Below are 26,524 nucleotides of genomic sequence, written 5' to 3'. Positions count from 1 at the left end.
AGGGGACATCACTGAAATACAGTATTTACAATTTTGAAAGTTACAGTAAAAACTGATCCGCCCCCTTATTCTTATATGATCCTATAATAATAATTTAAAAAGTTTGGTTCTTAATGAAGTTAGTGGCAAAACAGTTTAAAACAAAAAGAAATATTTCTTTATATATCATGTGATCAGCTGATGGAATTTGCCATTGAAGGAAATCAGAGTGAAATGCTATAGCTGGATTTTAACAAAGGCTGGATAATGTTATGGCCATTAATAACATGCATGATCAAATAAGTATAATCAAAACTCAAGAGCCAGTGGCTAGGCGTGCTGTGCGGATTGAGGTTTGTCTTCCTCTGAAATAATAGGCATAGGCCTGAGAGAGAGAGAGAGAGGAACTAGATTTAAAAATCTGATAGCTCAGTTTTCTAAGTCACATCCTATATTCTAGTTACTTGCAGTAATATTAGCACTTTCATGTTCAATTCCCTGCACAACCATTAATTAATCCTCACAACATTCCTGTCATGTCCGTTAATGCATCACTGTGGATGTGGGAAACTAAGACAGAGAGGTGAGCTAATTTGCCCCAGTCACAGAACAATTGTAGGCTGATCTTATGTTTCCTACTGCGGTCCTCTGGCCCCTGCACATTTGCATCACAAATTATCAACATGCAGATGTGAGTTTTCATATGCAGGGTAGCTCTTTAGGGATGCAGTGCCTGCTGGCATGATGCTGGCCCGCGGCTTCAGTACTGACTCAGAGGGAAGTCTGCCACCTGCTGAAGTGTATCTCACAGTGCAATTTAATTCTCCTTCCATAGATGGTAACAGAAATGTGCAGTCATCAAATTAACCCCGCAGTTACAACCCTTCTACCCCCCCGCTCCCCGCCATGTGTCTCCCCCGTCCCCTTGGGCTGGCTGTTTTGCTCCCACAGCGCTGCAGGGGCTAGTGGCGATGGACCAGGAGGAACATAGACCAAGATCCTCCAAGGCATTCAGGCTCCTCGCTTCCACGGTTCTCAACGGACGTGAGGCGTCTAAATGCATGAGAGGATCTGGGCCATGGGGTCAAACCTCACCCCTTCTTCCCACCTCCTGCTGCGGAGCCTCGCCTTTACCCCATTCACTGCTTCGCTCTTCCCCTCCGCCCAGCCGCTTCCTCCCGACCAGGGGCAGGGCTGGAGGGCACTCTGACCTCACACACCTAGACACCGCGGAGAGCTGGAAGCCATGGCAACTAAGGGCAGACGGGCTGCAAGGCCTGCCGAAGGAACGCACAGGGCGCTGGCAGCCATGTTTACTAAGGGCAGCCTGGCTTTCCCAGCCTATGGACGGGCATGTGCGATAGCACCCATGTTTATTAAGGGCAGCCTGGCTTTCCCAGCCTATGGACGGGCATGTGCGATAGCAGCCATATTTACTAAGGGCAGCCTGGCTTTCCCAGCCTATGGACGGGCATGTGCGATAGCACCCATGTTTATTAAGGGCAGCCTGGCTTCCCAGCCTGTGGACGGGCATGTGCGATAGCAGCCATATTTACTAAGGGCAGCCTGGCTGCCCAGCCTATGGATGTGCATGGGCGATGGCAGCCTGGCTTCCCAGCCTATTGACGGGCATGGGCGACGGCAGCCATTTTTACTGAGGGCGACAAACGACGTGAGAAGGTGGCGGGGATTGGCTGAGCTGCTGTCACCGACCGCTTCCTGCAGGGTCAGGGGTGGGAGGCTGGAGGTGAGGAGCAGTGGCGGGGCCGGGGGTGAGTGAGTATCGGGGGCGGCTCGGTTCCAGGGAGCCTGGACTGGGGGCAGCGGCTCGGTGGGGAATGCAGTGCCTGGGTGGGGGTGTCGGGGGGAGGGGGAGCTTGGCCCCTGGGTGGGGGTTGTGGGGAGGGGGAGTGTCGGGGGGAAGGGGGAGCTTGGCCCCTGGGTGGGAGTTGTGGGGAGGGGGAGTGTCAGAGGGAGGGGGAGCTTGGCCCTGGGTGGGGGTTGTGAGGAGGGGGAGTGTCGGGGGGAAGGGGGAGCTTGGCAGCGGGTCGGGGTTGCTGGGAGGGGGAGCATAGGGAGGAGAGGGAGCTTAGCCCTGGGTGGGGTTACAGGGAGTGGGGAACTTGGCCCCTGGGTGGGAGTTGTAGGGAGGGGAGCTTAGCCTCTGGATGGGGGTTGTGGGGAGGGGGAGCATAGATGGGAGAGGGAGCTTGGCCTCGGGTGGGGGTTATGGGGAGGGGGGAGCTTGGCCCCTGGGTGGGGGGTTGCTGGGTGGGGGAGTGTCGGGGGGAGTGGGAGCTTGGCCCCTGGGTAGGCGTTGTGGGGAAGGGGTATGTTAGGGGGGAGGGGGACTTGGCATCTGTGCTGGGTTGTGTGTGGGGGGGAGCGTCAGAGTGAGGAGGTGGGGAACTCGACCTTGGGATGGGGGAGAGGGGTGAGTATCAGTTGATTGGGGTGTGTAGGGGTCAGCCCCTGGTCTGTGTATGCTGGGGGGTCAGTATCACCTCTGTCTCTGGTCTGAGTGGACAGGGTCATTTGTCAGTGGGATTTGTGGGGTGTCAGTCCCTTATCTCTGTGTGGTGGTGGGGATGTCACCTCTGAGGGTAAGAGGGCACGCATAGATATTTTCTTAGAGTGTTTTTTTTCCTGCCAGCCTGTTGGTTCTGGTTTCTTGTTGTTTCTTGTTAACAATGCTCTCTGTGGAAAAACGATCACCCAAATAACAAAAGCATGTTCTGCTGAAAAAGGGGGAAATTGTTAATCACAAGGAACTGAAAATCTTCCTTCAGTCAAATTTTAGAGAGAGAAGGAAGTGGGAGAAGGAGAGACTTGAACTTACAGAGGTTGTACATTTCAAGGCTCTTTATATGGACATTTCAAGGGCCGTGTTGACCTGCCGTAACAATCTGTATGAAGTATCAGAATGGTAGCCGTGTTACTCAGGATCTGTAAAAAGCGACACACAGTCCTGTGATGAAGTGGGTATTCACCCACGAAAGCTTATGCTCCAATACTTCCGTTAGTCTATAAGGTGCCACAGGAATCTGTATGAAGGTGACTTCAAAACCTGAGGCACTTGAAAAGGTCACTTAAAAAAGAACATATTGCAAAATAATGCTCTGATTGAGCAAAGCACTTAATGCAGTAGCTCTCAACCTTTCCAGACTAGTGTACCCCTTTCAGGAGTCTGATTTGTCTTGTGTACCCCCAAATTTCACGTCACTTCAAAACTGCTTGCTTACAAAATCAGACATAAAAATACAAAAGTGTCACAGCCCACTACCACTGAAAAACTTACTTTCTCATTTTTACCATATAATTATAAAATAAATCTATTGGAATATGAATATTATACTTATGATTCAGTGTATAGAGCAGTATAAGCAAATCATTTTCCGTTTGAAATTTTAGTCTGTAGTGACATCACTAATGCTTTTTATGTATCTGTTGTAAAATTAGGCAACTATCTAGGTGAATTGATATACCCCCGAAAGACCTCTGCGTATCCCTAGGGGTAAACGTGCCCTGGTTGAGAACCACTGATTTAACACTTTGCTGGTTTGGAACCTAATCCCTTAGCTGTATTAGAAATACCACTGTAAATGAATAAGAGGGAAAGAAGTTTCAAAATGATATTTGTTTATGCTATGCATTTTATTTACCTTTTCCTTTTGTTCAGCTTGTAGGTAGAGGCACATCTTCAGCTCCTGTGAATGGGCTCAGCATCAGAGAGGTCAGTTGGAGTGTGTCCATTTACATCATCTGAGCATCTGGCCCTAAAAATTAATTAGTCTCTTTCATGCAGCTTCTCCTGTACTAGTACAGTGCTGCAATGTTTGGGTTAAAAACATTTCCAGAAAATGTTTATTGGTTTGGGATTTTTTTTTTATTTTAAATTCCAGTGTTGGGGGAAACCTGTAATAGAAATGATGGTCTTGAGTTTTGCAGATTATTATTTTAAAAATTATTTGGGGGCCAAATTAAAATGAAGAGTGGCCCTTTAAAGATATTATGGAAATGACAAAATTCTTCATAAGATGGACAAACTAAAAACCTGCGCTTAGAATCTCCTTTCAGTTCAGTAGGACTTGTAGGGTCTCTACCTGTTTTTATATCAAGTGGCCAGCACCCTCAACTCCCGCTGTCTTGGATCTGTCTATGGTGGGAGAAATTTGGTCAATAAGGATTGTTATGGTGCCACTTCCCTGATGTAATCTCCAAGGCTCATGTAACAGTTCTCTTAAAAATGCAACTGAGTGTCGTTTTATAAAAGCAATAAGATGTGGGGAGGCCAAGGACTGAGCAGGCACAGAGGCTGACCTATGCTTTCTTGGCTCTGGATGTAGTCCCACCGGCTTAGAGGTGGGACAGTGTGGGGAAACATGATGCTGCTTTCGTTTCAGTCTTCAGGATCATCAAGCTAATGCCTTTCACTAGCACTAGGTCAGTGGTTCTCAACTTTTGTACTGGTGACCCATTTCACATAGTAAGCCTGTGAATGGGAGCCCCCTGTAAAGTAAAAACCCTTTAAAATATATTTTACACCATTATAAATGCTGGAGGCAAAGCAGGGTTTGGGGTGGAGGCTGACAGCTTGTGACCTTCCCATGTAATAAGCTTGTGACCCCCTGAGGGGTCCTGACACCTAGTTTGAGAACCCCTGCACTAGGTTCAGATGGCCCCTAATCCATTCACATGCACTTCATTTTAAAACAGTAAGATATAGGGAAACTCTGTGATTACACAGGCTGTTCAAGTTATGGTGAGTTTGCAGCTGGAAGTCTCCACTCCTTCCTTTTTCAATATGTAGGTCAAGGAGTATTAATAAGCTTGTAAAAAGCAATAGGTTTCAGTGGATTTAAAAGGAGTATCCTCAGACTTTCTCTGCAGTGTTCCTATTTATAGCCTTCAGATGTTGGCAGATATGAAAAGATCTGCTGCTGAGCTTTGCCCGTGCACCTCAGCCCTGCGTCGCAGCATTTCCTTCTTGCACAGTTGTAATAGAGTCCGAATGTGCGGTAGACATATGGGGTATAAGGAGGAGTATTACCAAACCCTTTAATCCTGGGTCAAAATTAGAATGTGAGAATCCTGATGGGGAACGTCACTATACCAGTCCCTGCCACATCTGAGACCTCTTTTATAAGCCATCAGATGCAGCAGTTCTGTCCCCGTTCTTGTTGTTTGTTGGTATTTTTTATGATTGGTGCATTTTTTAAGTCTTTTATTTAAGATCCATTAAAATAAAAATTGAGAGGAAACAAGTAAAATACATTTGTATATGAGAAATTAATATTTAAATATCTATATTGTAGTAGGTCATTCAGGATAGGAATCCCATTATTCTGAGCACTGCACAAATATGTAAGATGCAATCCTTGCCCAAAGAGCTTATACTATAAGAAATATTGAGGTCTTTACAGTGGTCTCAGCCCCTATCCTAAAAAGCTTACAGTTAAAATAAAAAAATAAATAACACGTAGCTCTTATATATCACTTTTGAGCAGTATCAGAGGGTAGCCGTGTTAGTCTGGATCTGTAAAAGCAGCAAAGAATCCTGTGGCACCTTATAGACTAACAGATGTTTTGGAGCATGTAGATCCCAAAACATTTTAAAAAGTATTCTTAGATTTCTTTGCATGTACATATCAAAGTTAGATGACCATATCCACTTGCAAAGCTCTAATTTACTTCTAATGTTCTAGGATATTTTCTCCAGAAGCCTGATCTCAAAGACCATTGAAGACAATAGGAGTCTTTCGTTAAGAGTTCAAGGATTTGTTCTGAACTTGTTGGAGTAATTTCTGTTTATTGTAGTATCTCATCATACGTTGTTCTGACATTCATAATACTAGCCCAGCCAATTTCTTGTAATGTTTACTTTAAATTCTTACCTTCCAAATCCTTCATGCAGTCTATTTCTGGTGTATAGAATCTGCTATTGTGTTTTGTGTTCCTGTGGTGTGTAAAGCTTGCAGATACCATAGTGTTAGGCATGTTAGAAATCCTTAAAATAGTACTGGTTAGATGGTAGATGTTTATTAAACTTCTTCTTTTTGTTTCAGGAAGAGCTGGGAATCTCCACTCTTTACCCACAATGTCTGGGATTGGCAACAAGCGGGCGGTGGCAGAGCCTGGCCCCTCTGGGCCCCCAGAGAAAAAGGCAGGGGTCGAAGACTCAGGAACTACAGTGGAGACCATTAAATTAGGAGGCGTTTCCTCAACGGTATGTATATCTATGGCACCCCACACAACCTCTTCCTTAATGGGCCCCCAACTCATTGATCTCTGTCATGTCCTGCGAGTAATACAACCAACCTTCTCACCTCCACCATGTTGTTTTGTTTTCATCCTCACCCAAGCCTAAAGATCTTGCTCCAGGGCCCTTTTATAGAAAGGGGTAGAACAGGCCTGTGCTGCATTAACTGCACTGATGTGTTTCTCACCTCTGCACAGGAGGAGCTGGACATCCGGACACTGCAGACTAAGAACCGAAAGCTGGCGGAGATGCTGGACCAGCGGCAGGCCATTGAGGATGAGCTGCGTGAGCATATTGAGAAGCTGGAGCGGCGGCAGGCCACCGATGATGCCTCTCTGCTGATTGTGAACCGCTACTGGAGTCAGGTGTGCAGCATGCTCAGTCGAGCTGTCTTGTTCTCTCTGTTGTCCTGGTCTCATTCACTCTGATGCTATGCAAGGTATGTATCTTCTCATTTTCCCTTCTTTCAGTTTGATGAAAATATCCGCATCATTCTTAAACGCTATGACCCGGAGCAAGGTCTTGGAGACCTTCTGTCTGAACGAAAAGCCCTGGTGGTGCCAGAACCAGAACCAGACTCAGACAGCAATCAGGAACGTAAGGATGAGAGGGAGCGAGGTGAGGGCTTGTGCCATGTAGTTATCTGTGGCAGTTTGGGAAGATGGACTTCACTGAGGGAAGTGTTGATGTTCTGTGCCTCTGGGAAAATGAATGATTTGCAGATACTGGTGACTACTTCTCCCACTACACACAAATATACACTTGTCCATTTCCTTCACCTCTGTCTCCCAGGGGAAGGGCTGGAGCCAGCATTCTCCTTCCTGGCTACCCTGGCCAGCAGTACCAGTGAGGAGATGGAGTCTCAGCTGCAGGAGCGTGTGGAGTCCTCCCGCCGAGCTGTCGCCCAAATTGTGACAAAGTATGACAAGCTTCAGGAGAAAATGGACATGCTGTCTCACAAGCTAAATAGTGGAGGTACGACAGAGCTGGTTGACTGTGAGAGCCTATGCTTGCAAATTCCAACTTTCTTAACACATTGAGTCAGGGATGAACCAGTTCCTGCCATGTAAGTGGTAAGGGTCAGATTTTCCCTCTCAGAATTAAGCATCGAAATGAAATGCCCAGGTTTTCCAAAGCACTCAGCACCCATCAGCTCCTCTTTGAGAACAGTGCGGTCTGTTGGCTGCTGAGCTCTGTTGAAAATCTGTCCCTCCGTGCTAAAGTCCTTCTTCAGATAGTTAAACTACTTGAATACTGAAAACTATGCCTTGTATGAGGGGTTTAAGTGGAGGGCATCTCCAGTGCTGAATCACCTGTTTATCCACTTGGAAATACTTAAGTCCCAGCGGAACCTTATAACCCTGACATCGTCCGCCACTACACAAAAGGTGCTGTCAAGAGCAGCAGTGTGGAAATTATATCCAAAGTGGGAACGATGGAAACTGGTACCATCCTCCTTCCTTTCACAATTCACCAGCAATGTGGGCTGCTGGAGGACACTTCTTGGATTCCTTGTGGTTTGAGGCAATAGTTCACCTGGACAAGATGTTAGCAGTCTGATTCCTTGGGTATGTAACTATTTGACACAGAGATGTATGGTAACCACATTGCGCTGAGGGAAGATTGCAAACTCCAAACGGGCTGATTTCTTGAAAAGGTTCTTTGTGTAAGGGTCACATGAAGTCAAGAAAAATTCTGCAAAAGCAGCTGAGATTTCCATGTCTTTCACCTCAAAATAAAAATGAGCTCAGGTTCTCTTAATTCCCAGGTTCTGTTCCCTGAAAAGTCTGTGAAACTGGCCTGAGTTTTGAGTTTGTATGTTTAGGAAAGCCTCACTCAGTTCTGCACAACAGACAATGAATTCTTGCTCTGTCAATAATTTTCCCCACTGCCCAGATGTGCCTAAGTGTTGTGGTACATGTGGTATTTGGGAGCCTGCTAATAGAAATGGTATAATAGATAAGGGTTGAGCAATTGTCTCCATTCAGATTCCCCTCCCCTTTTCTCTTTCCACCATCCTAAATAGGTTTATTATGTTGTTTCCCCTTTCCCTTTGCTTGCTGAATTGAAGACACTCATCCATGACTCCCCTTTCATTCTCCCCCTTCCCCTCCCCAACTTCCTTCAGATGCATCACTGGTGGAGGAAGCGGTCCAGGAACTAAATTCCTACCTTGCACATGAAAATGGGCGGCTGCAGGAACTGGCTGATCTACTCCAGGAAAAGCACCGAATCATGTCTCAAGAGGTACAAGAAAGAAAAACAGAATCTGTCTGTGTTTGTGCTTTTTTGATCCCTGTCTGGAATACTGAACGATTCTGGTTACTGTCACCCAGGAAGCATGTTATTGCCATGAAGAGGGCGAACTGTAGAGCACCAGGGATGGTTAGGTCTGAAGAATTCAAGTTCTGAGCAAAGGTTAAGGGAGGAGTAATTAGTTTTGGAGAACTGTAATGTGCACTGTACTTGTGTGATTCTGAAGCAGAATCATGTGGTAAAGTACCTGGCAAACTTGACTGGAGCAAAAACTGAATTCAAGTGTTAGAGGGACACTTGGTTTTATTGCTAGAGGAAAAGGGGATTGGGGGCATAGTGGAGGGAAAGAAAGCAGGGGAGGTGCTACTAAGATGCTCTTAAAAACAGCTGGCAGGTTGGAGCTGACATGCTTCTTCTGTTCTGGTAGTTATTTGAGGTGTAAGAGCCTTCCTTACAAAATGATTCTACCTGCAAGGAGTATGAATGACTAGCCAGGTTTTCCTTTGGAAATTTCAGCTCTTGAAATTCCAGTTCTGGCCTGTCAGCTGAACACTCAAAAGATGTGTGTGAGCAAAAATTACAGATATTTAAATGCAGAACTAGTGCCTCACGTGTAATGCATTTAGGCAGCTGCCACCTAACTTCACCAAAAGCCACAAGCTTCTTGAGTTCTTCACTTCCCATTTTTTCCTTCACTGGGGTTAATTGGCCTGAAATTTTGAACGGCTTCTCAGTGCCATCCTGCCCCTTTCTCAGAGTGACTCCTAAGCAAGATACAATTGCCATGGTAATGAGCACTGTAGAATTACTGAAGACTAAAAGTAAATGGAGCCAGGCAATACTGTGTGAAGTTAGTGCAGGGCAATCCTGGAAGGCTGTGAATCAGACACTGCGGCTTATCCTAACCCACGTTCCCCTTTGTCCCTTGGCTGCAGTTCTCCAAGTTGCAGGAGAAAGTAGAGATGGCAGAGTCACGGGTGTGCGTGCTGGAGACCATGATCGATGACCTTCAGTGGGATATTGACAAGATCCGCAAGAGAGAGCAGCGGCTCAACCGACACCTGGCCGATGTGCTGGAACGGGTAATGGCCAAGGAGATCCAGGGCTAGAGCAGATCAGAGCTCACAAACACCTGTTAACATCTTCATAGGGAATATTGCTGAGAGAAAGAGAGGGGAATCTTTATGGATCCTTCTTCTACCTTACTAAACCACTGCTAATTGGAATAGCATAATAGACATGAGCTAAGGATGGAGTGACTGTCTTCTGTTTGTGTGACTGGTTTAGGAAGTGTGGCAGGATTCAAGCACTACACTCTTTTGTTATAAAATCTTTATCCTCATTGCAGGTGAATTCAAAAGGCTACAAAGTATATGGAGCTGGGAGCAGCCTCTATGGGGGTACGATCACCATCAATGCTCGCAAGGTAAAATCTAGGGCTTTGGGGTTGGCGGGGTGAGGGGAAGCTTTGATTGGTGAAAGAGAAGAAGGATGGTTCAGTGGTTAGAGCTGTAGCCTAGAGCTATGGAGACCGGACTTTGAGCCCCTGCTATGCCACAGACTTCCTGTGTGACCTCAGGCAAGTCACTTAGCTTCTCTGGGCATCAGTTCCCAGTCTCTAAAACAAGGATAATAGCACTGCCCTATATATGTCACGAGTTAAGAGGATAAAAACATTAAAGACTGTGAGGTGCGCAGATACTATGGTATTTTGGGTCATATGACTACTGTAGATAGATGCAAAATGGGTTTTTTCAAGACATTTAAAAAAACTGTTTCTTCTTCAGTTTGAGGAAATGAACGCTGAGCTGGAGGAGAACAAAGAGCTGGCTGGGAACCGACTAAGTGAGCTGGAAAAGTTGCGCCAGGATCTCGAAGAGGTGACGGTGCAGAATGATAAACTGAAGGTAGGAGCAAAATTCTCTGGGGAACATGAAGATGGATGGATGTGATTGTCTCCTCTCTCTTTCACTCTGTTGAATCTGTGTAAAACCTCATTAGTTCCTTCTGTGAAGCTAGATTTTCTGGTCAGTCTCTGTCTCTGTTTCAGGCACATTCTCTGCGTTTGGGTGATGTTTTACATGCAGTAGGCCGGGATGCTAATTGAAACCTGGGGTTTTGCTGTGACTGGCCTTCCTGGCATAATGGTGACACTATGTGGTCAATAAAGGGAATCGTAGCTGTCTGTTCCCTGTTATGTGTGTTGGTTTCATCCATTCATTGCATCTTCAATGACCATCTGTCAACACTAATAACTGCCCAGAAGGACAGGGATTAGCTCTTTTCCCCAGCTCATAGTCTGATTGTGGGGGAACTAATGCAGAGCTCAGTGCTCAACAAATCCAATTATCTGACTGCGAGAGAGTCTAGTGAATGGAAGTGAGAGAGGAGAAAAGGGGGTTTTAGAGCTTCTCCAGTGAGTGGAACAGTTCTATGAGTCAGTTTGTTCCAACTGGATGCTATTACATTTTTAAGACCCCTTGTTTGTTTGTTTGTTTGTTTGTTTGTTTGTTTGTTTGTTTGTTTGTTTGTTTGATTGTTTGTTTGTTTGTTTGTTTGTTTGTTTGTTTGTTTGTTTGTTTGTTTGTTTGTTTGTTTGTTTGTTTGTTTGTTCGTTCGTTCAAAATTGCTTGCACTGCTGCCTCTGTGAAATGAATTGTTGATTTCAGCCTGGCTCTTGGTAGTCCACATTATAGAAATCATCCCCCCAACTGACAGCCTGGGTGACAGGTAGGCACATGAAGAGAAAGGAGTTACCTTACAAGTGGAGAACCTGTGTTGAAGGCCAATTTAGTTAGCGTGGAGGTGGTCCAGTCCCAGTAATTAATGAGGAGGTGTCAGTACCAAGAGAGGGGAAATTGCTTTTGTAGTGAGCCAGCCACTCCGAGTCCCTATTCAAGCCCACACTGATGACATTAAGTTTGCAAATGAATTGTAGCCCTGCAGTTTCTGTTTGAAGTCCGTTTTTGAAGTTTTTTTGTTGGAGGATGGCTGCTTTTAAATCTGTAATTGAATGTCCAGGGAGATGGAAGTGTTCTCCTACTGGCTTTTATGTGTTACCATTCCTGTTGTTTGATTTGTGTCCATTGATCCTTTTACATGGAGACTGGTTTGGCCAATGTACATGGCAGAGGGGCATTGCTGGTACATGATGGCATATATCACATTAGTAGATGTGCAGGTGACTGAGCCCCTGATGGTGTGGTCGATGTAGTTGGGTCCTATGATGGTGTCGCTAGAGTAGATCTGGGGACAGAGTAGGCAACAGGGATTGGTTCCTGGGTTAGTGTTTCTGTGGTGTGTAGTCATCTTTAAATGAGGATTGGCTTGCCTCCCAAGGTCTGTGAGAGTGGAGGGTCATCTTTCAAGACAGGTTCCAGACTTCAGAGAAACTGCTCATCTACAATTCATTTGCAAACTTAATGCCATCAATTTGGGCTTGTATAAGGACTGGGTGTGGCTGGGTCAGTACAAAAGGAAATATTCCCAAATAAATCTGTTAGTCTTTAAGGTGCCACTAGACTCCTCATTGTTTTTGTGGATACAGACTAACACAGCTACCCCTCTGATACTTTAATCAGTACTGAATTCATACAGATAAACTCCAGCAATGGGATAGTTCACAAAGTCATTACCTTGCCCTGTAGAAGTTCTTTCTAGTCAAGGGAAGGATATGGAAGGAGATTGGGCTTTGGAGTTCTGTTATCTTCCTGTGTTTGGCATGCACTCTGAGGTAACATTTCTTTCCTCTCTGCTTCTCTTCTTTTCTTCATGGGAAATGTATGTCTCACCCAGGTGGAGTTGCGGAGGGCGGTAGAAGAGGCTGTGAAGGAGACTCCTGAGTACCGCTGCATGCAGTCCCAGTTCTCGGTCCTGTATAATGAGAGTCTCCAGCTGAAGGCACATCTGGATGAGGCACGCACTCTGCTTCACGGCACTCGCAGCACACACCAGCGCCAGGTGGAGCTCATTGAGGTAACCACCTCATTCCTCCATCTTCTCCTCTTTGAGATTTCCCACTCTGCCCTAGCCCTCTGACTGGCCTTGGAGTGGACCAGCCCTCTGCAGTGGTCTTTGCAGGCTCAATTGTTCTGTTTTTTGGGAGGGTAGTAATCCGCTTCTCTTTTATAAAAGCAGGTTGATGAGGAAATGTGAGACACCTAGATCATAGCACTAATCTCTCTCTCCCCATGTCCCCTCTTGCTCTCCAGCGGGATGAGGTCAGCCTCCACAAGAAGCTGCGCACAGAGGTGATCCAGCTAGAGGACACTCTGGCACAGGTTCGCAAGGAGTATGAGATGCTGAGGATAGAGTTTGAACAGACACTTGCTGCCAATGAACAAGCAGGTACCACATTTTTCCCCGTTTTGTTTGTAAACAGAGGTTGCATTTCAGAAAGTTAAGGCACCAAATGAGTCATGACCAGCAAGGGACATAAACAATACGAGGAGGTTCGAAAAATACATTAAAGGTAAGAGAATGATGGAGGAAAGTGTTAGTCCACGACTTAATGGGGAAGGAGACCAAGGGTCTGGAGTTATAGTGGATCAGACTTACCATGAGTCAAGAGTGTGATGCTGTTGCAAAAAAGTCAAATGTCATTCTGGGATATATTATCAGGAGTGCCAGGTGTAAGATACAAGTGATCATTGTTCTACTTGGCACCATGAGGTCTCAGTGGTAGTACTGTGTCTAATATTGTGCACCACACTTTAAGAAAGATGTGAACAAACTGGAGAGAGCCCAGAGGAGAGCAGCAAAAGTAAGAGGTTTAGAAAACATGGCATATAAGGAAAGATTGAAATAATTGGGAATGTTTAATCTAGAGAAGAGGAGGTGATGGGGATGTGACAGTCTTCAGATATGTAAAAGGTTGTTATAAAGAGGAAATGATCAGGTGTTCTCCATGTCCACTGAGGGTAGGACAAGAAGCAATTGGCTTAGTTTGCAGCAAGGGAGATTCAGGTTAGATTTTAGGAAAAACCTTCTCACTGTAGGGATAGTTAAGCAGTGGAACAGGTTACCTGAGGAGGTTGTGGTATCCCTGTTCTTGGTGGCTTGTAAGAACAGGTTGGTGTGACATTATGCTCAGTTCATGCAGAACTGTGAGCCACTGTGTTACCACTGTGCCTTAGCAAGAGTGTGCGCTTTGCTCTTGCGAAGTTGTGTGTCAGTACCCTGACACTCCGGCCCATCTGCCTTGCCAGCAAACTCTTCAAGTCTCTGCCAATCAGTGAACCCCACTTCCTCAAGACGTCTCCCGGTAGCGTCCAGTCCCTCTCACAGGACACTCACAGCAATTAAGAACAGGAGTATTTGTGGCATCTTAGAGACTAACAAATGTATTAGAGCATAAGCTTTTGTGGGCTAAAGCCCACTTCATCGAATGCATGTAGTTTTGTAAAACTATTTCCTCATGCTTATCTCCCCCCCTCCTCCCCCGCCAGTTCCTTACATCTCCTTGTCAATTACTGGAAATGAGCCATTTTCATTACCATTACAAACAGTTCTTTTTCTCTCCAGCTGATAATAGCTCACCTTAACTGATCACTCTCCTTATAGCGTGTATGGTAACACCCATTGTTTAGTGTTTTGTGTGTGTGTGTGTATCTATCTTCCTACTGTATTTTCCACTGCATGCATCCGATGAAGTAGGCTGTAGCCCACGAAAGCTTATGATCTTATAAATTTGTTAGTACTCCTGTTCTTTTTGCGGATACAGACTAACATGGCTGCTACTCTGAAACCTCACAGCAATTAAATTTGCTGCGTCCGAAGAGACAGACAGAGCATACATCACAACGTTAGGTTAGCTGAGGACTCTCACTTCACTTTAATACACAGCCCTGAGATGGTTTTGTACTATAACAAGAATAAGTTTATTAACAAAGAGCAGAGATTTAAGTTATGCTAAGCAAGAATAAGAGACAAATATGGTTACAAATAAAACAAAACAGAACATGCTTTCTAGTCACTAAAACTTAATTTTAGCAAGTTACAGTCTTTGTCTAAACAATTTTCTTTCTTACATCAAGTTGTCAGCATCCCTAACCCTCCATGCTAGGGGATCCAACTTCCACAGGGGTGCTGTACCCAATGTCCCCTCAGTGGTGGATAACTAAAAGATCTTGTTGCTCTCCTTTATATTACTCAAAGTCCATTGTCTCTGACTCAGGAGCCAGGAAGGCTTTCTAGGGTGCACATTCTGTCCCCCAGTATGATTGTTGACCGGTTTTCTCCTCTGCCTGTTCAGCTTAATGAGTTTTTTTTACCTTGCATGCAAAGGTACTCATTGTCCTCTGCCTGTAACCAAGCCAGTCAGACAAGGAAAGACACATTTCTTTGTCTAGAGCAGGCTGGGTTCATGCGATGCCTCCCAAACACATTTTAAAAACATATTTTCAGTGCACTTCTATAAATCTTTGTACATAACCTCTACATACACAGTGATTTCTGGGACCAGTGTGTTCCCAGTTTACATATGACACATTATATGACACCTTTCCCCCAACACATAGTTGTCATAATGTACAAAGTGTCAGGCCTGATGTGAGTTACTTCATTGGAGGAGACACTCTATCAGTTGGCATTTAGGGGCTCCTGGAGTCACAGTTGGACTGACACCTGTCGGGGTGCTTCAGGCAGGGGGATGGACTAAATGATCTCTTGAGGCCCCTTCTAGCCCAACATTTCTATGATTTCAGCAGAATGCCTTCTTTGGAGCTTTCTCTGCTCTTGTTAAATACTTTTTTGCACTGTTCTGTCTCAGGAAAAAATGCTCCTTAGATGTATAAGACAAACAGGTGTCAAGTTATTTTCTGTCTTTCTGGTTGTGGCCAAATGTTCCTAAAAGGATTTCCAGTATGTTTGGGAATGAATTGGTTATTGGCAGTGGAGAGATTGTGTAGGGAGAATATCCCTCTTACACTATCAGAAGCTCTCTTTCTGAGAGAGGGGATTTTGTCTAGGAAATTGGGTTTATACCCTGGCATATTTAACTTTCTCCAGAGAGCGGCGAAAAGGTATTTTTAAATAGCATTTAGATAAGAGACTTCTAATGGGGTAGCACTGCCTTCTCGTACTCAGATTCTCGATGGGAAGAAGAAATCTGTGAAGCAGTGGTGCTGAGAGAGATCTACAGTGATGATTTGCAAGAAGATATGGTGGCAAATAGGACCACTACAGTTGTCCAAGCCACCATGCCACGGAGCAGGGAGATGAGTCTTTCTCAGTGACTATGCCTGTCCCTGGCACATTTCATTCACTTCTGGGTACATCATTACCAGAAATATACTGATACAATGGAAGGACTTTTCAAAAGACCTACAAAAATACTCTGAGGTCTGGAGGGCAGAGCTGATTGTGGCCTGTGGTAACTAGTGTGTGTGTGTGGTTGGTTTTTTTTTGGTTTTTTTTTTTTATAGGCCCAATAAATCGGGAGATGCGTCACCTCATCAGCAGCCTCCAGAATCACAACCACCAGCTGAAGGGGGAGGTGCTGAGGTACAAACGCAAGCTGAGAGAGGCCCAGTCTGACCTGAGCAAGGTACCGGAGCTGGAGATGCTGGGAGAGAATGGGGAAGATGGAGAGGGAGGAAAAACATGCTACAGCAAGCATAGGCTACCAGTCTGTCTCATAGTTTACCTGTGTAAATGTCTCTCTGGTGCCACAGGCTTTGGGAAAAGCATTACAGGCCCAAGGGGATAAACTGTACAGTTTTCTATCGTGCTCTATGCAGAACCCGCTTCTTGGATTTCCACCTCCCACAGAGTGGACCCTTCTCCATGGCTGAATTGTACTCTGTAAAAGCATGGCAATAGCATCTGTGAGGGAAACATGCAAGGGAATCCTACAGGGCTAGCAATGAGAAATATGTTCTGGCTGAGAACTTCTCCTATTCACTTGATTGGTTTCCCTTTGTTTCTTCCTGACTGCTCCCCCCTCCCCCCCCCCAGACTCGCTCCCGCAGTGGGAGTGCCCTCCTGCAGTCCCAGTCCAGCATTGAAGAGACCAAGGAGGAACCACCGGAGGTCAAACAGGAGCCTGATGATTCCTCTGCCCAGGCGTCTGTGCCCAAAACTGCCCCCGAGGATGCCAGTGATGCCAAGGCCAAGCGAGATGAAGAAGAGAGGGAGCGTGAGAGGCGGGAGAAGGAGAGGGAGCGTGAGAAGGAGAAAGAGAAGGAGAGAGAGCGGGAAAAGGAGAAGGAAAAAGAACGGGAGCGGGAGAAGCAGAAGCAGAAGGAGTCTGAGAAGGAGAGAGAGTCCACCAAGGAGAAAGGGAAGCATGAGGATGGGAGGAAGAAAGAAGCTGAAGTGATCAAGCAGCTGAAGGCTGATCTCAAGTAAGAAGTACTGTTGAAATTCTTGTTCCTATTTTCCAGCATCATGCCCTAATGTGGGGTGTCCAGGGAGCATAGCTAGAAACCCCTGATTAACTCCCAAAGGTAGTGTCTTAATTCTGGTAAAGGTAACTCTTTCCTTGGGTCACTGGTGTTATGATTGTGCCCAAGGGACACACAGAGGAGGTGGTATTTAGGTCCTCCTCAATCAACAAACCTAACTGGTTGCAGATATCTGTAAAGGGTGGGGCTTGTCAGGTGCAGATTTCCAATCAAAGACCACACTCCTCTTTGTCTTGGATCAGTGACTGAGAAAGTCTAGAGTTTACTACCAAGGTAAGTTCCTCTGCTGCTCTCTTTCCTTCTTAGTCTGAGTCCACATTAGCATGTCTCTGCTCAGGGCCAGCTTTAGTCCGATTCGCCCAATTCCTGGGAATCGGGCCCCGCGCCTAAGAGGGCCCTGCGCTTTAGGCGCCTTTTAAATTTTTTTACTTACCCTGGCTGCGGTCTGCTCAGGGGTCTTCCATGTTCCCGCTCCCTTGACCAAAGCGCCGGCGGGAGCGGGGCTGCCCCACAGCCCCGCTCTCTCAGCTGGAGCTCCGGCCGGAGCGCCGCAAGTCCCGCGGTCCCGCTCTCGTGGCTGGAGCTCTGGCTGGAGTGTGACAAGCCCCGCGGCTCCGCTCTCCCGGCTGGAGCTCTGGCCCCGCTCTCCTGGCTGGAGCTCTGGCTGGAGCGCAACAAGCCCCGCAGCCCCGCTCTCCTGGCTGGAGCTCTGGCCGGAGCGCGAGAAGCCCCGCGGCCCCGCTCTCCTGGCTGAAGCTCCGGGCCCTTTAAATAGCACCCAGAGCCCTGGGGTAGCAGGGGGCTCTGGGGGCTATTTAAAGGGCCAGGGCTCCAGCTGCCTCTGCCACCCCGGTCCTTTAAATAGCCGCCGGAGCCCCGCCGCCCCCATGCATTCCCCAGGGATCCCACGGCTATTTAAAAGGTCCGGGGTGGGTAGAAGCAGGGGAGCCCCAGGCCCTTTAAATAGCCCCCAGAGCCCTGGGATAGCGGGGGGCTCTGGGGGCTTTTTAAAGGGACGGAGATCCAGCTGCCTCTGCTGCACCCTCTGCCCTGCTTGCACCAGCCCCGCCCCCTGCTGCCTGCAGCCAGCTCTGCACCCCCTGCCCACAGCCAGCCCCTACCAAACCCCCTGCCCTGTTTCCAGCCAACCCCTGCCACACACTCCTGCCCACACCAGCCCTGCACTGCCCGCCCTGCCCTGTCTGCAGCCAACCCCTGCTGCACCCCCCTGCCTGAAGCCAGCCAGTCCCATACTCCTGTCTCCAGCCCTGCCAACCCCTGCTGCACCCCCCTGTGGCCCTGTCTGAAGCCAGCCTGCCCCACACTCCCCTGTCTCCAGCTAGCCTGCAACCAGACCCTATCTCCAGTCAGCCCCTGCCCTGCCTCGAACCAGCCCCATGTCCACTGCTACCCTGCAGTTCCCAGGCCAGTAACCTGCACACCTGCTTAAATGAGGGGGGCAGGAAGCAGTGGGGACCCACACATGTGAAACGGCAGTCATTAATAACCAATCAACATCATATATGATGCAATGCACATAATATACAATTTTATTATTTATATAGTCATGGAAAGTAAATAATACATGGAAGAAATGGAAGGCTTTTTTTTTTTTACACTTTTTTCTTTTTAAGTCATCCCTGCCAGGGCCCCACCGAAAGCGTTCGAATTGGGCCCCGCACTTCCTAAAGCCGGCCCTGTGTCTGCTCATCCTCCGATGTATGTTTCTGCATTGTTCCATGTACAGTATGTACATGTGCCCAGAGCAAGACGAGCCCAGTAGTCACATACAAGCCTACGCTGGAGGACGCTGAGAGAATGTTGTTCTTGCTTTCAGGCAGGCAGCATCACACCATAGCATTTCTCCCAAATATTCAAATTGGGGTTTTTCTTTCACGATTGCTAGGAAAGCCCAGGAGAGCCAGAAGGAGATGAAATTGCTGTTAGACATGTACCGCTCGGCCCCAAAGGAGCAGAGAGACAAAGTTCAGCTCATGGCAGCTGAGAAGAAGGCCAAAGCTGAGGTAACAATGTTCAGTCTCAGTCCTCCTTTTTCTCTTGCCCCTCAGCATCTAACGGCTGTTCTTGAAATGCCCTCCTCAAGCTTGTTGTAGGGCTGTTGTTTCCTCTTCCTGACTCCAGAATGTCCCTCCCCTTTTTTCTCTGTCAGACAGCTTAAGGTTGGGACAGACTCAGAGCTGAAAGTAGGCTGATACGGTGAGTTTTTCCAGCAGCAAGGCTGCAAGTAAAACAGGTATATCAGATCTCATCAACCGCTTAGAGATCTGACAGATTTGTTCCAGTATCAGGTTGTTTAGGGCACTGCTTTTAGTTGCCCCTCTGGTCATAGGCTCTCACAGCAGTGTTGCAAAATATGCACTCTGGGCTGGCTAAACCAGACTCTTGTTAGATAGCCGGAAAAAGAAGAGGGCTAGGAAGGAAAAGACAATTGTGAGAGAGAGAGTCTTATATCCCAGGTGGTGTTTGGGATTTAGCCAGAGCCAGTGAAGGTGGCGCTGTCATTTGCATCCCTTTCTTGGCCTAGTCTGGTCAGGACATCTCTTGCGGTTGGGTCAGTGAAGGCCCAGTGGTATTGCAATAGATCCTTGGTTCCCAGGAGATACTGGGGGTGGCAGCTTTGCTGGTGAAGCTTTCTCCTTTTCCTTCTCCTGTCAGTTAGCAGTTGTCCCTCTTTGCTTTGCCAATTTTTACCCGCAAAAGACTTTTTGAGGACCCCAAAGGCAGTGATGGGTGGAATAGCCCATTCCCTCATTATTTTGCCCTCAATTAGGCCTAATTTCCAACACATCAATTTTGGACCACTGATTTCCAGTCCCAGACTTTTCTTGTTACCAGGCATGATTTTAAAACAGTCCTTGAATAATATCAGGGGGCCTTTTTGTTTGGATTCATTTAATCTGTTTCCCTTTTGCACCTTTTCCCATCAACACTGATTGTTATAGGTTACTGTGACATCTAATCAGCTCTCGCTCTTCACATTTAAAATTAGGGTAAATTTGTGGGCCAGTTATTACAGCAACACCTCCAATAGCACAGTGCCTTCTAACACCATGCTGGGGAGTTGGACTAGATGAGAAAATGGGTCTTTTTTTTTTTTTTAAGAATGGTTTCTCCGTGGCGTTGGAAAATTGTGAGGAAGGTTGATTCCTTAGCAGAGTCCTTTCTTGCTGTTCTATTCCCTGCCTAGCCTCAGGGCTCTTTCCTCTTCCCCCCATCTCAACTCTTTTTCCTTGCTGTAGCTGGATGAGCTGAGGCAGAGGGTGAAGGACCTGGAGGACAAAGAGAAAAAAGAAAGTAAAAAAATGGCAGATGAGGATGCCCTACGCAAGATCCGGGCAGTGGAGGAGCAGATCGAGTATCTGCAGAAGAAACTAGCCATGGCCAAGCAGGTGAGAGGAGCTTATGGAAATGCCCTCTTAGTAAGGCCTTCTTGTGGGGCAAACCTTATAAGGAAATGGCTGGAATTAATCAAGAGAGAGCACTTCTACGCCACATCCACCACCTCCATCAGATGATATTCCAGCTCTGTCCATGGCCATGTAAGGCAATATCATCATGGTGTAAGTGGGACAGAGTGAGGAAAGAGTTAATTTCTACACATACGCGTGCACACACACATATATATCGGGCTAGAGTAACACTGCTGAGGCGATTAATGCGTGAGGTGAGTGAGGAGAGGGGAGAGTCAGTCTGCGGTGAGGTAAGATGTTTCATTTTTAAAGTACACTTGATTTATACAGAGCTTGGCTAAACAGGGACACTCAGGAAAATTAATCCAAATTAATAAGTTGTGAATGCATAATAGATTAGTTAACTGCATTAAACTCCTGTGTGGCCACTCTTCTTCAGAATTAAAGTGGCCTTCATTCTGTTTATCTTAATCCACTTCAGAATTAAGACAAGCCCACAGTTTATATGATTTAGAAATAGCAACAATTGGTGTAGTCTATATAACACAAGTACTAATGAATAAGGAACAAATACTTTCGCTGATGGGGAAAATCCTGCATTCCGAAGGCAGGATTGTGCGAGGGTGACTAGAGCACCAGTACTTGGGGCATGTCCCTGTTCCTTGTCAGTTAACAGTGGAGATCTTTGATTGATCCCACCTTGCCTGTTTCCTTTGTGAATTTTAAGACAGAATTTGTTAAGGGGGCTGGATGGCTCAGGGAAGCAGTAATGAGCTATAGAGCCATTGACTTTTAGATTAATTGACCTAAATTGAAATTCAGCCCAAAAATGTTACCGCCTGATGGCTGTTCATCAACTAATTTTAAACAGGTCACTGTCTCTGTCTAGTTCCTAGTGGAGAGATGGCCTTGTAACAGTTAGAGCCAACTTTCACCTTTGTCGGCTTTCCTAGCACAGAGATCAAGGACTGAGTGCCTATGGAGACTGAACTACCGTCTGTCCCCTAGTGGAGCATCCTTCAGTTCAGTGGTATTACCTGTTGTTTGGGTAAAGAGAGGTTATTATTCTCCAGGATGTTGATCTGCATCTTTCAGCAACACTAAATTCTGTTTCTTAAAATAAAGATAAGGGGGTATTAGTGTTTCAACGCCCTATAGTGGAAGAGGAAAGAGATTCCAATTACAGTGTGTTTCCATCTCTGTTCTAGGAAGAGGAGGCCCTGCTTTCAGAAATGGATGTCACTGGACAGGCCTTCGAGGATATGCAAGAGCAGAACATTCGCCTTATGCAGCAGTTGCGGGAGAAGGACGATGCCAACTTCAAGCTGATGTCAGAACGCATCAAGTCAAACCAGATCCATAAACTACTGAAGGAGGAGAAGGAGGAGCTGGCAGACCAGGTCCTGACCCTGAAGACGCAGGTAAGCAGAAGAGGGGTGATGGGAAAACAGGCTGGGTAGGGATACTCCCCCAATGGATCAGGACAAGCTGCTGCTTAGATTTGATTTAAACCTCTTCAGTGATGCATTGAAAGATGCCAGTGGTCCCCAAAGTTTTCAGAGTTGTCCCTTCCTTTGCCCCTGTCCCTAATGGAGCAGGGCCATGGCTTCTGAGGCGGAAGGGGGGAAGCGGTCCACTGCTAGGGGGCGGTTCTGGGGTTGAGAGTGGGGCTGGTAGCGGAGTTGCAGTGGCAGGAGCAGAGTTGGGTGCAGAGATGAGGCTGAGGACAGGGCCAGATGCGGAGCCAGGACTGTGGCTGGGGGTGGAGTGGGGCTGGGTGGCGCTCCCTCCGTTCCCCCCGCCCCCAACCTTCCTCTGTGCCCCTCCAGGGAGCACACCCCACTGTTTGAGCTATGCAATGAGAGATTGTGTGTAAATGTGAAATTTCTTAGAGAGAGGTTCACCACTACGTAGGGCTGGGAGAAGGAAAAGGTGAGGGATATTTTTAATCACATGAGAAAACGTGCTCCTAGGTGCTGTCCCTCCCATAGCCCTCTTCTTGGAGCCTACATGGAAATGTTCATTGCTTTTGAATAATTCTACTAAGTGCTCTTCCAAAGGAGAGGGATAGATATGTTTAACAGCTAGTTATTGGGTGTTTGATCGCTGGGTTTAGAAAGGTTCACCTTGGAGCTGTGGGAAGATGTCCCCTTGGTTTGACCTCTGTTGATTGTCCATGTGTCTGCAACCTGAGAGAGAGAAGTGGGATTGCAGGAGTGGGAGGAGAGAAAACACAGTGACAGGGAAATGTGATGGTTGCAACATATAGTTGTGGAAGTTGTGACATGGGAAGGAGGAGAAAATTCAAAAACAAAATATCAGCAGCACATGTTCTGAATGTTTCTGTCCCTTCCGCCACCCTTCCCATGCGGAAGGTGGATGCTCAGTTACAGGTTGTGCGGAAGCTGGAGGAAAAGGAACACCTGCTACAGAGCACTATAGGCACGGGAGAGAAGGAGCTAGGCCTCCGCACCCAGGCGCTGGAGATGAACAAACGCAAGGTGAGCATGAACCCTTGACTCGCAAGGTTGAGTTTTCTTCCTCCTGGGGCAGGTGTGCAAAGCTGCTAGCACTGGATTTCTCTGATGGCTTTTGGTATTCCATGTCATTACACCATTGTGGCAGAAGGCAAAGGAATGCCAACTAATGTTCTAATTAAGGCACAATAGACTGATAAAGAATGCAAGGAACGAGAGCAATCAAAGTGGTTTCATGAAAGACTGAGAAGAGAGCTGAGGGTAAAAGGAAAACTATCCTGCAAATGGAAAAAGAGGAGGCAGCCAAATGTATATGATCAGGGTCTGTTAAAGCCTGCAGAGAAAAGATAAAGACAGTAAAAAAGCATAATGACTTCAGAGGAATGAGAGAGGGCAATGGAAAAAATGTCTACTAATAAGGAGTGGAATTAGATGGACTGGTATCACTGATTCTACCCCCCTTTCTAAATCTCTTGTCAAGAAAAATGTTGGAAAGAAATCTGAACGACTGTTAAGGAAGGAAGATAAAAGTATCTCTTTGTAACCAACAGTCAGCTGTTCTGGATGTCGCATCCCATGGTATGAAGGGAATTTAGCTAAAAGATTTACTGATCCACTGACAAATTAAAAAAAATCATGGACAGTTAGTGGGGTGCTGGAAGACTAGAGCAAAGAAAATGAGGGACTGGTCTTCATAAAGGGAAAAATAATGATTGTTGTAGTTCTCTGTCTGGTTTAAATAGCAGAACAGTCACAAAATATCTACAAGGTAATAGAGCCAGGAGCTACAGGACCATGGGGACATAAGGCTACACATATTTGAAGGGTATAAACACCAAGGAGGGGCATTAGTCCTACTCTGTGTATCTCACTAAATAATTAAACTAAGAAAGGGAAAGTTTAGACTGACTGTCAAGAACTTCTTGACAATGAAATCTTAGTTTGTTGAGCAGGCCCTCAAGGGAAGTCCTGTAAATCACTTTGCTTGGGTCTTCTAAAACTAGACTGGAGGGAAAACCCTGAAAGTACTGTAGGGCACAGTCTTGGGTGGGCAGGGATTGGGACTAGAAGGTTTTTCTAGGTTTTTTCCATCTCCAGTATCTGTGGTCCTGTGGCCATCTCCTTCAACAGGCAATGGATGCAGCCCAGCTTGCAGATGATCTCAAAGCACAATTAGAGCTGGCTCAGAAGAAGCTACATGACTTTCAGGATGAGATTGTGGAGAACAGTGTGACTAAAGAGAAGGATATGTTCAACTTCAAACGGGCTCAGGTACGTGCCATATAGCACAGGCCCTCACTCTCCATCTCTAGTCAGTCTGCCTCTGCCTGCCAGAGTGAAACTTCAATAGGGTTCATATCATACTACTCCCCCACCCCTTCTCTCTCCTCTCCAGGTATTTTCAACTTCATTTTGTTTCCAGCTCCATCCATAAGTCATTTTGGCCCCTGCCTGTGTCCTTTCTCTCAGTTCCCCAACCTTCTGCACTCAGCCCCTGTGGCTTGGCCCAGTTTGAGATCTGACAACATTCCAGTACAGATCTAATCTAACCACTTTCTTCTTGTGAAAGGCTGTTCTACAGTGCACTGGGCAGAGGGGGTTGGAAGCAGTGCATTGGTGTATTTTACCATGTACTTTAAGGGCCCCAGTTCTGTATCCTTGAAGCACAAGCTCTCTGGAGAAATGGCTCCAATAATTTATTTGTTGGTCTCTTATCCTCCTGCAGGAGGACATCTCCAGGTTGCGTAGGAAGTTGGAGACCACAAAGAAACCCGATATGGTGCCCAACTGTGATGAGATCTTGATGGAGGAGATCAAGGATTACAAGGTGAGAAACTCTGTCACTCTCCCCTGTTTACTCTTTCCTAGCCAAAGGATTTAGTCTTCATATTCATTTAGTACTGGCCTTCCCTAGCTGTGTTCTGTCAGTGAAGGTCAGCTCTGAGCTGGAGGAACCACCATCTCCTAGGGCAGAAGGTAAAGTCTGCTTCCCATGATGGTGTATTTTCCACTTGAGGCACCTGAAAGCTCTGCAAAGGTCTGTCACGTGTGGTAGCTTAGACTCTCACGGCAGCATTTTTCTCCTGCAGGCTCGTCTGACCTGTCCATGCTGCAACATGCGTAAGAAGGATGCTGTGCTCACCAAGTGCTTTCACGTCTTCTGCTTTGAGTGTGTGAAGACGCGCTACGACACCCGGCAGCGCAAGTGCCCCAAGTGTAATGCTGCCTTTGGTGCCAACGACTTCCATCGGATCTACATCGGCTGAGTCTCGCCACGGAGAGACAGAGGCACCTCTTCTGCCGACCTCCCAGCCTCTTTCTCTGATTGTCTGTCTGTCACCAGCACGGCAGTCACTGCTTCTCCACCAACCCACGTTCTCTTCCAGAACAAGTGACCCTGGGTTAGGGAGTCGGGAGAGGCAGGTCTTGGATCTCTGCTCATCTTCTCTTCCCTTCTGCCTTTCCCTTTAATCTTGATGGGACCTCCACCGCCCAGTGGTCATTCCCACTCACCCCCTCCACACTGCTGAGTCGGGGTTGCTGCTGTGAAGTAATAAAGCCTAACTCAACTCTAACCCAGGTGTGATGGGAGTTGCCCATGGCAGAATAGAGATGAGCCTGAGGCCTTGAAATAGCCTTGGGTATTAAAAGGACGATGTTAGGGTAATTTTTTTTTTCTATTAAAACCTTTTCCCCTGCTTACAACAAACCCCTTTGAAGGTGAGAAATATGTCTCCTTCCTAGAAATGTCCCTCTCTGTGTGTTTGTGTGCTGGTGATTGGTTTTGTAGGGGTGCTTGTGAAGGCTGGGCAGCACACCTAGCTCTTCTATTCTTGTAGGCTTGTTCAGCATGAATAGCCTACCAGTTAAAGGCCCTAAGGCAGGAGAGAACTTAAGCACAGGGGTGGCTCCAGGCACCAGCACAGCAAGCATGTGCCTGGGTTGGCAAGCCGCGAGGGGCGGCCTGCTGCTCACCATGAGGGTGGCAGTCAGGCTGCCTTTGGTGGATGCCTGCGGGAGGTCCGCCAGTCCCATGGTTTCGGTGGCAATTTGGCAGCAGGTATGCCGAAAGCGCAGGACCCGGCGGACCTCCCCTCGGCATGCCGCCAAATCCGCGTTACCAGTGGACCTCCCGCAGGTGTGCTGCCGAAAGCCATCTGACTGCTGCACTTGGGGCAGCAAAATACATAGAACCGCCCCTGCTTAAGCACATGTACGATTGACTTCAGTGAGAAGACTCGTATGCTTAAAGTTAGGCACATGGGTAAGTACTTTTCTGATTCAGGGCCAGGATGTGCAAGGAGAGTCGTAGAAGAAGCTGGGGCAACTGAGAACATGATGCCTTCCCATCCCAAAGGCATGCTGCATACACCTTAATATCAGGAAGGAGAAAGACGTACAGGAGAATCCTCCACAATAGCATTCCATTGATGAGCCCCATTTGGTCTGGATGAAATATGGACACTTTTCTGTCCCCTCCCACCTTGCTGGGGCCTCACTAGCATTGTCCTTATTTTCCAGAAGACGATTTGTAGTGGTTACTTTGGTACAGCTTTGCCACAAGGACTATTCTTGTACTACACAAACTCCAATAAAAACTCTGGTTCCATTTGTTTTGCTGTTTTTCTTGCCTGTGAGTAGATTTTAATTCTTGCTCCTGGTGCAAGATGAACTTTAAAAAGCCCTAATCCAGTCATTGAAACAACTTCTTTTTAA

The 26,524-nt window shown here is 46.8% G+C and overlaps 1 protein-coding gene across 3 annotated transcripts; it reads left to right on the top strand.

Annotated features, from left to right (window-relative positions):
* The first annotated feature begins 1,603 nt into the window (after positions 1-1,603).
* RNF20 (ring finger protein 20) lies at positions 1,604-26,420 on the top strand. 3 transcript variants are annotated; one of them, XM_030567276.1, is made up of 21 exons: positions 1,604-1,726; positions 3,659-3,712; positions 6,045-6,205; positions 6,436-6,603; positions 6,709-6,856; positions 7,031-7,213; positions 8,367-8,485; positions 9,430-9,576; positions 9,843-9,920; positions 10,282-10,401; positions 12,290-12,469; positions 12,706-12,841; positions 15,919-16,040; positions 16,451-16,839; positions 18,806-18,923; positions 20,160-20,309; positions 21,539-21,751; positions 22,706-22,831; positions 23,939-24,079; positions 24,534-24,635; positions 24,898-26,420. In XM_030567276.1, the coding sequence occupies exons 3-21, from the start codon at positions 6,077-6,079 to the stop codon at positions 25,072-25,074; spliced, it is 2,946 nt and encodes a 981-aa protein (XP_030423136.1). In that variant the 5' UTR covers positions 1,604-1,726; positions 3,659-3,712; positions 6,045-6,076; the 3' UTR covers positions 25,075-26,420. The 3 variants fall into 3 exon arrangements, with proteins under 3 accessions (XP_030423136.1, XP_030423138.1, XP_030423137.1); XM_030567278.1 differs by having other exon boundaries at positions 1,604-1,751; XM_030567277.1 differs by having other exon boundaries at positions 1,604-1,759.
* The last annotated feature ends 104 nt before the right edge of the window (positions 26,421-26,524 follow it).

The sequence above is a fragment of the Gopherus evgoodei genome, chromosome 6 (genome assembly GCF_007399415.2).
Source record: "Gopherus evgoodei ecotype Sinaloan lineage chromosome 6, rGopEvg1_v1.p, whole genome shotgun sequence".
Lineage (NCBI taxonomy): Eukaryota > Metazoa > Chordata > Testudines > Testudinidae > Gopherus > Gopherus evgoodei.
This window is presented reverse-complemented; position numbering and strand designations above follow the sequence as displayed.